Source organism: Ictidomys tridecemlineatus, chromosome 3 (assembly GCF_052094955.1).
Source record: "Ictidomys tridecemlineatus isolate mIctTri1 chromosome 3, mIctTri1.hap1, whole genome shotgun sequence".
In the NCBI taxonomy this organism is placed as follows: Eukaryota; Metazoa; Chordata; class Mammalia; order Rodentia; family Sciuridae; genus Ictidomys; species Ictidomys tridecemlineatus.
The window spans coordinates 31913305-31924573 of NC_135479.1; the positions used below are offsets into that span (position 1 = coordinate 31913305).

General features: G+C 41.3%; 1 protein-coding gene across 2 annotated transcripts; it reads right to left on the reverse strand.

The window, feature by feature from the left end:
• Positions 1 to 661: 661 nt before the first annotated feature.
• Positions 662 to 8593, reverse strand: Mrps23 (mitochondrial ribosomal protein S23). 2 transcript variants are annotated; one of them, XM_078042296.1, is made up of 5 exons: positions 8439 to 8593; positions 7768 to 7938; positions 2407 to 2484; positions 2114 to 2240; positions 662 to 1656 (listed from the first exon to the last, which is right to left on the reverse strand). In XM_078042296.1, the coding sequence occupies exons 1-5, from the start codon at positions 8480 to 8482 to the stop codon at positions 1507 to 1509; spliced, it is 570 nt and encodes a 189-aa protein (XP_077898422.1). In that variant the 5' UTR covers positions 8483 to 8593; the 3' UTR covers positions 662 to 1506. The 2 variants fall into 2 exon arrangements, with proteins under 2 accessions (XP_077898422.1, XP_077898421.1); XM_078042295.1 differs by having other exon boundaries at positions 662 to 1659.
• Positions 8594 to 11269: the final 2676 nt, after the last annotated feature.

Consider the following 11269-nt stretch of genomic DNA (forward strand, 5'->3'; position numbering starts at 1 on the left):
AATAAAATTTAAAAGGGTTGGGGATGTGGCTGAGTGGCTAAGCTCCTCTGAGTTCAATCAATCCCTGGTAGCAAAAGTCTTTATCATTGTGGTAAAGAAACTGCTTTTTCAAAAACCCCGAAACATGGGCTGGAGTTATAGCTCAGTGGTAGAGTGCTTGGTTAACACATGTGAGGCACTGGGTTCAATCCTCAGAACCACATAAAAATAAATAAAATAAAGGTATGGTGTCCATCTACAACTTAAAAATAAAAGCAAAAAAAAACCCAGAATCATGAGTTTTAGAGACATAGTATGACTTCCCCTACTCCCCCAAGTGTTACTACCTTGTTCACCTGCTTATTAGATCCTCTTCCCAAGGTCTGGCCAGATATTCAGTACTCAACTGCTCAGTCTTTGAATGAATGAAATTTACTCCCCCATCTAAAAGTGAAGTATTCCTTAAACACAAGGAATTGTAAAACAGTGACAAATGTTGTGGGGTGAGGGGAACCCAGCTGAGAATTGCTTTTGCCTCATGGACTCAATGGCCTTCATGCACTGAGCACCCGTGAGAGGTGCTGTGAGAGGCAGACCCTCTTTCAGCCTACCAGAAGACCACACACAGAACAATCGGGGGAAATGCTACACCGGTTTTAAATCAAGAAATTTTGGAAGCAACTTATTCACAAATAACAGAGGAATGTTTCATTTATTTAGTAAAATCCAGGGAAATGAGAAAGTCAATTCATATGTCCAGCCAGTGAGGATGAGGGAGGGAAGATGTTCATGGAGTACATCTGAATTAGATGTCCCCCACCACCCGGGCGATCCAGTGATCTCCAGAGACATCATTTAAATTCAGTCTTGAGTTGGGTGTAATCATTCATTTATTCACTCATTCAACAGACATTTTCCAAGCAGTCTACTATGTGCAGGCTTAAGCCAATTGTCTCCAACACACTTAATCCATGAAATTCAAGTTCTGACCTTTGTCTAAAGACAGGTCCTCACTCTCCCCACAAAGCACAGGTCAGCTCAGACTCTGGAGCTGAAGTTAACAGTTTTACGGCAAAAAGTACCAAGATTATCTGCCAACAGAAACAGCTGTCAAGGGAGCACGCTACGTGTGCAAGTAAAAACCTGAAGGATCCAGACAAGATTCATGTCAGAGAATCAAATGTAGCCAGCCACATGCTAACACACACCTCTGAGCAAACCTATTCAGAACAAGGCCTGTTCAAACAATCTTTATGAAGGTTTCTTCATGTTATTTACAAATTCAAAGTAAATTTACTTTATAAGCAGCCAGGGAATCCTTTATTTAGTAATGTCCTGAAAGTTCACAAAACTGCTTCTTTCAAACCATGATACTGAGCTTATAACAATCCGGAAAAAGGAACTAAAACAAGGCAAACACAGTGCCTTAGAGATCAAGAAACATTTACATAGTTCAACTGTTAAAAATAGCTCAGCACTCATCCAGTGAGCACAGTTGTCCGTCAATGTTCACAGTACACCAGTCCTTCAGGGAGAGGAGAGACCTTTAGACTGCACTTCAGGTGTCTCCAAATTCGGGTCCTGGGCAACGTCTTTCTGAGGCTGGTTTCCTTCCAATGCAGTTTGAGGTGTGACACTTGCATGTTCAGATTTCCAGGAAATGTGACTACCTTCCTGCTGCTTAAAAGACCAGATATAAGTAACGCAGATGTTATCATTTCCACTCAATTAACTGGCTAGAGCCATATGACTAGACACATTCTGAAAAATTTAGCACTAACAAATTCTGTAATGACAAATAGTAAATATGATAAAAATCGATACAGAATCATAATTTCAAGAGTCCTAATGACAACTCACTTGTTCTAAATGGCAGTCATTACCACAAAATTCCAGTACATTCAATCTAACAGTATTTGCTCTTAAGTTTTAGAATATGAGCCAAGGTTGCAAAAAAGAAAACAAACAAACTCTCCTTTAATTTCTGTCAAAGAGGAACAAAACCCATTTTAACACCAGCTTCTTTTTTTCAGTGCAGAGGGTAGAACCCCGGGTCTCACAAAGGTTGGGCAAGTGCTCCACCACTGAGCTACACCCCAGCCCAACAGTAACACTCTTATAATAAAGTACTCACAGTCTTTGTTTCTCCTACTCGTCTTAAAATGACACCTTCTGCCAATAAAGCCTTCCCCGTTTCCACAAATAATTTCTCTTCATCTATTTCTCCAAGCTTCTGCAGCTCAAGGTACTTCTCCACAAACCTGGAATCCCAAGCAACCACACCTGAGGTCTGTGTGCAGGGCACTCAGGATATGTGCTACACAGCACCAAGCACTACATCTTTTTCTAAAGTAAAGTTCAACAAAACTCCTCAGACTGATGACTAAATCCTTGTAGGGAGTAATTCACAGCTTGAAAATGGCTTACCGTTGACAGTTTGACTTGAAGTTTGGGTTGAACAGATCAAAAGCTTTTTGGCCAGACCCATAGGCAGAATAAAATTTCCTGGAAAATACGAACAATATGATATAAATCTCCAATTATAGATTGTGGACAGCAGGGCGGAAGGAATACAGAATAATTTCTAGGCCATGGGAAGTAAAGAGTTAATATCCCTCTCCCTTCTGCACCCCAATTTCCCAGTTCCTCTCTCAGGAAGCAATATGAACCAATTTCTTGCACATCCACCCAGAAATATCCCACACCAGCATCTATCATTCCCTGTCATAGTCACAATCCCAAAGAATGGGAGATCCTGCTCTATATCTTATTTTTTTTAATTGCAGTAAAGTTCACATAAAAATTTACTCAACTGAGCGACATTTAGTATAATCACTATGACCGCTTTCTAATTTCAAAACATTTTCATCATCCTCAAAAGAGACCCTGTAACCATTATGCAGTTATTCATTTCCCACTCCTAATGTCTTGTCTTATTAACAATTATCTCAAATCAGTACATACAGAATGTTTCCAGTTCTTTGCTGCTCTAGACAGTGCTACAAGAATTATCTGTATCTATAGTTCCTCCTTCACTGTGCACATAAGTCTGTGAATTAAATTTACACAAAAATGGTATTATTGGATCGAGATATATGCATTTGTAAATTAGCCTTCCAAACTGCCAAATGCTTTCCAAAGCAGCTGTACCAATTTACAGTCACACCAGTCGTGTAGGAGTGCCTGTCTCCCTGTATCCAAACCAAGCTATTATATTCCAACTTTTTGATCTTTGCCAACTTAATAGCTGAGAAATCATACCTCACTCTAGTTGTTTGTTGCAGTAGGGAAGACTGAACCCTGGGCTCTGTACTTCCTAGGAAGCACTCCACCACACTCCATCCTCCAGGCTTGCTCTTCATTCCTTCTCTATTTTTTCTCTCTCTCTCTTTCTAGACAGGGTCTTGTTAATTTACCCAGGCTGACCCCAAACTTGTGATTCTCCTGCCTTAGACTCTCAAGTAGCAGGAATTATTAGTTTTTGTTTTTGTTTTTTAGTGATCTTTTCAAGTGTAAAGGCAAATTGAATTTCCTTTTCTGTGAACTATCTATGCTCTTTTCTATTTAGTGGTTGCCGTGGACTGAATGTTTGTGTCCCCTAAAATTCCTAGGATAAAACCCTAATCCCCAAGGTTTAATGATGGGACCACTGAGAGGTTATCAGGCCACGGGTACAACCCGCATGACAGGATTAGTGCCCTTAGAGAAGAGGAGAGGGTTTGCTTCCTCACCCTGCTTGCCTCCATGTGAGGACAGCAAGAAGACCCTCTTCAAATTGGGAAGAGGGGTCCTACCGGAACTCTGATCTCAGACTTTCTAATCTCCAAAACTATGAGTAATAAATTTCAGTTGTCTACAAGCCACCCAGGCCACAGAATTTCTTATAGCAACCCAAACTAAAATAGTGGTCTTTTGCTTACTGGTCTATGAGCAAACCCTGTCGTTACGTAAATAGAAAATTAGTCCTTTGTCATGTGCTACTAAAATGTAGCCTGTAATGAGGTGCCCCTGGATTCAATCCCTAGTACAAAAAAAGAAAGGAAAGAAAAGCCTAGATCCCAATTAAGTAAAGACTTGATCAATCCATTTTCTTGCACTCAGGAATAATGATTAAGAATAAAGGATGTGTATTAACTTCAATTAGGCACAATCACCAATCTCAACATTTAAAATAAACTGTAGGTTTAAAACTGACGTCAGTGTTTGAGGGGAAGGGCTGTGTCAGTAAATTCTCAGTGAGTGGTGCAGTGCAGATCTATGTCCGGGAAAGCTGAATGTGGCCACAGAAGTGGCTTCTGATCCACTGTTCCAGGAGATGCTTCAGAGAGCTCACAAAACTCTGTTGGCTATTCTCCAAACAATTCTAATCTTGTTCCTTCACTCTTCCTCTTCAAGGATTTTCTTTTTTATTTACTTAGGTTATTTAGGTTTGAAGGGAAAGGAGAGGGAAGGAGGAATGGAGATTAATGAATAACACCTAATATGCACTTTGAAAGTAACTCTACTAGAGTGATTCTAATTAATCTATTATTTCATTCATTAATCTATTAATTTCTTCATCTGGGCAAAACTAATGAGCAACTTCCATGTCAAGTACTGGGCACTAATTACAAGGATAAATCAGATAGTAACTGGCCCATGGTAGTGCTTAATAAATGTGTATTGTTGCCAGGCACAGAAGCACATGCCTGTAATCCAGCGGCATGGGAAGCTGAGATGGGAGGACTGCAAGTTCAAAGCCAGCCTCAGCCTGAGCGAAGCACTAAGCAACTCAGTGAGATCCTGTTTCTAAATAAAATACGAAATAGGACTGGGGGTGTAGCTCAGTGGTTGAGTACCCCTGAGTTCAATCCCTGGTAGCCCACCCCTCACCTCCCACAAAACAAACCTAAATGTGTATTGTTGGATAAAGATGGTACTTGGCATGCAGAACTATTAAAGACAGGCTTCAGACTCTCACAGGGTCAATATGAATAAAGTACTCAGAATATTCTGGAAGACACTAACATGAGGAGGCAGCAGAGAGCAACCTCTAAGAGTATGACATCTGAATTGTTCTTTACTGAGAAAAAATAGAGGACTTTAAAGTCATTTTTAAGAGGGTTGATGACAAACCATTAACAAGTACATGTTATTTAAGCTATTCAAGCTGCAGGGGGAAGGTGATACTCTAGCTTCATTTGCTTTTAGTTACTTAGGTTATTTAGGGTTTTGGGGTTTTTTAAGTTTATTTTTTTTAAGATACACACAATATCTTTATTTTATTTTATTTATTTTTAATTGGTGCTGAGGATCAAACCCAGTGCCTAATATGTGCAAGGCAAGCGCTCTGCCACTGAGTATAACCCCAACCCCAGTTATTTAGGTTTGAGGGGAAAGGAGAGGAAAGGAGAAATGGAGATTAAAGAACAAATATTTTTACTACTTTCAACACCTAATTTGCACTTTGAAAGTAACTCAGAAAAAGATAATTGAATTTACTGAAAAAGATCTTCCTAAACACTCTAAAACTAACGGCAATGAGGCCAACAGAAAGAAAAAAATTGGTATATTTGAATACATAAAATATTCCAGTGCTCAGCACAATGTCTGGCACAATAGTTGGCACATAGAAAGCACCACAGAAAACATTCATGGAATAAAATAATCAATTTCTATGCACTAAAAAAAGCATTATGGATAACAAATGTTTGCAATATTTATCTTTGATTCTATAAAGAACTCTAATTGAAAGCTGAGTGTGGTTGCATGCACCTATGGTACCAGCTACTTGGGAGGCTGAGGCAGGAGGATCCCTTGAGCCTAAGAGTTAGAGGCCAGTCTGGGCAACAAAGCAAGACCTCACCTCAAAAACAAAATTAAAATGATAAAAAAAAAACCTCTTACTGATAAGTATTTACAATTATTGCTGGACATGGTAGATCATGACTATAATTCTAGCTACTCAGTAAGTTGAAAGAGAACAAGTTTGAAGCCAGCCTCAGCAAAAGAAGAATAAAATAAATAGACTAATAGTAATAATTATTACAACAGATTAAAAAAAAGATATTTCAAACAAAAATATAATGGCAAATTAACACCAAAGTGGGGAAACTTACTAATCAAGGAAACAAATTAAAATCTCTAGACAGTATTTTAAAAATAATCTAGATCAGAAAAAAACTTTTAAAAATAATTGTCAGTGCTGGCAGGTAGAAAGAAAAAACTCTCAGATACTACTAACTCTCCATCCTATAGAGTGAAAGTAGGACACCCTTTTTAAAACAAACTGGGTATTAGCAGCAAAAACTTTAAAATTTTCACAATGTTTGACCTAATCAACTCTAGTGGTAGAAACACACCTTAAGGAAACAATCAGTGTTATAAAGATATATATTAAAAAATACTGCTATTTATTATAGCTAATAATATATAAACACCATAAATATCCAACTCTAAGGAAATGTTTATAGAATATTCACAATAAGCTATGTTTTTGAAAATGTGTAATATAAGAAATCGCTCACAATATTAAGTAAAAGGACACAACTTATTTGTATCACATTACTGATTAAATATACAGACTCCACATACACAAAGAAAACACAAGGAAAGGGCTGGGGTTGTGGCTTAGTAGTAGAGAACTTGCGACATGTGTGAGGCACTGGGTTCAATTCTCAGCACCGCATATAAATAAATAAAGGTTCATTGACAACTAAAAAATATATTTAAAAAACACAAGGAAAGACCCAAATGTTCTTAATAACAACAATCATTTATTAAAGGCTTACTTTGTGTCAGGTAATGAACTAAAAAACTTTTATGCATTATCTTAATTCACCTTTTTACTCCAGAAGTACTACTATTATATTTTACTGTATGGAAACTGAAGCTTACGGGGATAATTTACCCAGGCCACATAGCTGAGTCAAGTAACAGGGCTTGCCTTCAAATCACTGTCTCTAGATGGTGGGATTTTGGGTAATTTGTGCTTTCTTTTTTATGCTTCTCTTTTGTCTTTAAATTTTCCATAATAAGCATGTTTTTACTTTTTTATTAAAAAGGAAACAGAGGCCAAGTAAATAAAACAAGTAAAAACTTTCTTTCAAATTTAGTGATGATTGTTTTAAATCCCTTGGACTTTTTTTTTTAATACATATATTTTCAGTTGTAGATGGACATAATATCTTTATTTTATTTGTTTATTTTTATGTGGTGCCAAGATAGAACCCAGTGCCTCGCCAAGCACTCTACCACTAAGTCACACCCCGGCCCCAATCCCTTGGACTTTTAAGCATCATTCTGAATGACTTCAAAGATCCCAACTACTAGATCCACAGACCACATATCCCCTATCTCCACTCCCGGAGAAGCAGACACAATGACCAACATGAGCTTGGAGTCAGAGATGTGATTCCCAGAGCTGCTGCCCTCCTGTATAACCACAGGAAGTTAACCTCCTTGACTCTCACAGTCCTCTTGGATAAAATGGAGATAAGAATACCCACCTTACAGGTATAGAGTGAGGCCTACAAGAAACTAATTGAAAAGAGTTTACCTGTGTCTGGAGCACAGCAAATTGGCACAAAACAGGCCGCTACAACTGCAATTGATCTGTCAGTTGCTAGGCTCCACTTCTAAGAACTTCTGTTTCTTCTCACCATAGGGAAGGGAGGGTTGCTGATGCCCTAATTTGACTTTGATATACAAGATCACCTCCACAACTAATTTTCGTTACCAGACTGCTACCTAAATCCTCCCTTTTTAACTTCTGGTGTGTTCTGATCACCACATAGGCTGCACACTCACGCTCTTATCCGATCCTCGTGGTACCAGATGTCCTGAATGGGAGCTTTGGCTTTGCCATATCGCAAGCGGGGTCTTTGGAAGACCGGCTCCCTCAACGGTGGGAAGGCCTCGTATACGTCATACCAGAGGGGCTTCTCCTTCAACACCCCAGCCCGAAGCAGATCCCGAGTCCTTAGAGAGGGAAGAGAATCAAGGTCAGTAGATTACAACAGCCTGCCAAAGACCTTGATCAGTCTAGCAATGCCTGAACACCAAAGGCACCAGGCAGTCCACAGCATGTAAGGTGGGAAGGACAAAGCAGCAGGTGTTCCCCACCTACAGGGAACTGCCACAGACCACATCAACCTAGCAACACCCAGGGGTTAAATCCCTTTCGCGCGTCCCACCGGGTCCATCACGGAAAATGCAAGGACGGTACAGTCAGGCCCATCAGCCTCGATCTTCCTCCCTTCCTCTTCCTAGAGACCTCTACTGGGAAGGGAGGCAGTTTATAAAGTCAGTTAAAAATACTCCGAACCAGGAGACAGCATTAGAGCTTCCCCTTACTTAGACTTTCTGTCTTCTCGTGTAGGGACTTTGCCCTGCTCAAGCCCATCCAAGGACGGGGATGGCCCACCGAGACCCGTGCAGAGGTCCGCATCCTCTGCCCACGCCCAGCTGCAAGTACGCACCGCGAAAAGACGCTTCCTACGGTTTCCAGCCGGCTCCCAGCCATGACCCGATCCTGGGAGAGAGTACGACTGGCCACTACCGGAACCGGAAGCGGCGCCTGCGCCGGCGACGGCAGATAAAGGGGACATAAGTTGCTGGCCGAAAAGAGGATCGAAAGCCTTCGCCACGGCCCCAACCGCGGGGCGGAGCCAGGCGGAAGCAAATGACGGTCCGAAGCTGCGCGCTCGGAGTTTTCACCGGATTCAGACAGGAGCACTCGATAGCCGAACCAAAAAGAGAGGGAGTGAACCAAAGACGAGTAGAAGTAATAAATGAGTGATCCAGGGAGGGATTAAGTATGGTGTTTGCTTTAGCTTTTCTGGCCTTCGGAGCCAGGTTTCCACCAGAAGTTCGGGCGCAGAGGGAATATGGTGGGGGAGAGTAGGAATGAGAAGCCCCCCAATGGAATAATAAAGAGACGAAATCACTAGCTCTAGGGCGGACTGAGCCCACTCTAGGTCAGAGGGACAGGCTTCGCAGAAAGAAACCCAGTCTGGGACGGGCAGTCACTTTCCTAGGTTACTTAGACCCCAGCCCTCATTCAGCGCACGGCACCTAAGCCCTTCCTCCCTGCAGTGCTGCCCGCGTCCGCAGTAACCGGGATGCTGCTTGCACGGGGTGTGTCCTCCGCTGGAGGCGTCACCGGCTTGCAATGGGAACCTGAAAAGTGAAAGTGTCAAGCATAACACATTCTGGGAAGGAAACTCGAAAATCCGGGGGAACTAACTTCTCCGTGTTAAACTGTCAACAAATATGTGGTCGGGTGTGTAGCTCAGTTATCAGACTTCAGTACTCCCTAGAAATTAAAGCATACTTAATCTGGATGTTTGTACAAAAATCATCATTACGGTATTTTTGTAGTGGCAAAAAAAAAAAAAGTCGTCAAATGGAAAGTAGATGGAAAACTTTGTTTCATAAATTGTATGGACACTTATGCAGCTATTGAAATAAAAAAGCTAGATCCGTATGTATTTATATTAATTCTTGTGGCTTATGATTAAATAAAAAAGGAAGTTGCAGAAACACGTGGGGTTTAGTGGGATTACAACCTGTTAGAGAAAAAAGAAAACATCTATCTGTGTGCTTGTGTTGTTTATATGAGGAGAGAAACTCTGAGAGGACACAACCAGGCTGTGAACATTGGGTGTCTTGGAACAAAATTGGAAGAGGGGGATAGAGACTTTTTCCTTTAGGAATGTCTTAGAGTTTGACTTGTAAAGAGTTTGAATTTATGTGTGAACTTTTTAATCCAATGAATGTCTTGAATCACACAACTCTCTCTCTCTCTCTCTCTCTCTCTCTCTCTCTCTCTCTCTCTCTCTCTCTCTCTCTCTCTCCCCCATTATCTTTGTCAGCAAGAAAGACCAATAAGTCATCCCAAAGTCCTCCCACTCTAAGGGAGGCCCCTGAGGGGAAGGCAGAGACTTTTTGTTGAGCAGTTACTACTTGGTTGTGTTATCTCACTGAATCCACAGTCCTACTCACAAGGTAACTATTGTCATCCTCATTATAGATGAGAAGCAAGGCTGCGGGAGGTTAAGTAATCTGTATGATAAGCAACTGATAGAAGCAAGATCCAGGGCCTGGGCCCTTTCCAGGATGCTACTTAAACTATCTTAATTCTAGACACTGGAGAACTGAGGGGGGTGGAACAAAACTGGCCCCAGAGTCAGGGGGTACAGTGACTAAGGGCTAGGTCCCAACTGAGAAGTGGACTTCACTGCTGCCTCGGGACCTGCAGAAAAAGCAAAGCTCTGGCCTCTGGGCCAATTGTGGAGGCTCCAGTCTCCTAATCCTAAGGAGGTCTAGGATATGTTGCTCTGGGGACAGCAAACATGCTCCTAGCTAAATATAGTTTTCCTGGGCCTCATAACTTTCTAATTCTGTCTAAGCCAGAGCTATCTGCCAGCCAGTAGTACAGACACACTTCCCTTCTCCCACCAGAGCTTGACCCTGGAGGCTAGCACAGTCTTTGCTGCTAAAGAATTAGAAGAGTTTATTTATTCCAAATTTGGGAAGGGGAGCCAAAGACCCAAACCCTCAATGGGAGAGAAATTACAAAGCAGGAATTTTCTCTCTGAATTATCCTGGGGTGATCTCTTCCTCTTTTGAGTCTTTGAGGTTACCCTTTCCAGCTTCATATTTAATGCTTCTGCAACTCAGAGAGCAGAATATTGGTGGGCAGAATGGGGAGACCAGGGGCCTGTGGGAGCATGACTGATTGGAATCCCTCTGATTTGGTTCATAAACTGTATGGACACTTATGCAACTTATGTAATACTCCTGAAGGTGTACCCAAGAAATGTTCACACATAATGCAGTGGGAAGTTGTTGGGCAGCTGGGGACAGAAAAAAATAGGCATTTGAAGCTTTCTGTCTTCTTGAGTAGGGACCATAGTCTCTCAAGGCTGAAAAAAGCTGGGGCACATAATGAGTGCCTGTGTGAGCAATAGGCTGATGATATTCCATAGATTACCTGATTGTTTTATTTTATTTTTTTGAGAAATGTTCCATTCTTCTCACAAGCATTTAAATGACTCTGTGCTGAGTCCTAGAGATATCAGCTGACCAATAAGAGAGTTGAAGAGGCAGAGACATAATTGATAAGTGGTGCACTGAATCACTTGTTGATTGTGTTAGGTTTTCCAGGGCTGCCATAACAAAGTATCACAGAACAGGTGGCTAAAACAGCACTAATGCATTTTTCACAATTCCAGAGGCTAGAAATCCAAGATCAAGGTGTCAGCAAGACTGGTTTCTTCTGAGGCCTTGCTCCTTGCCTTGTAGATCT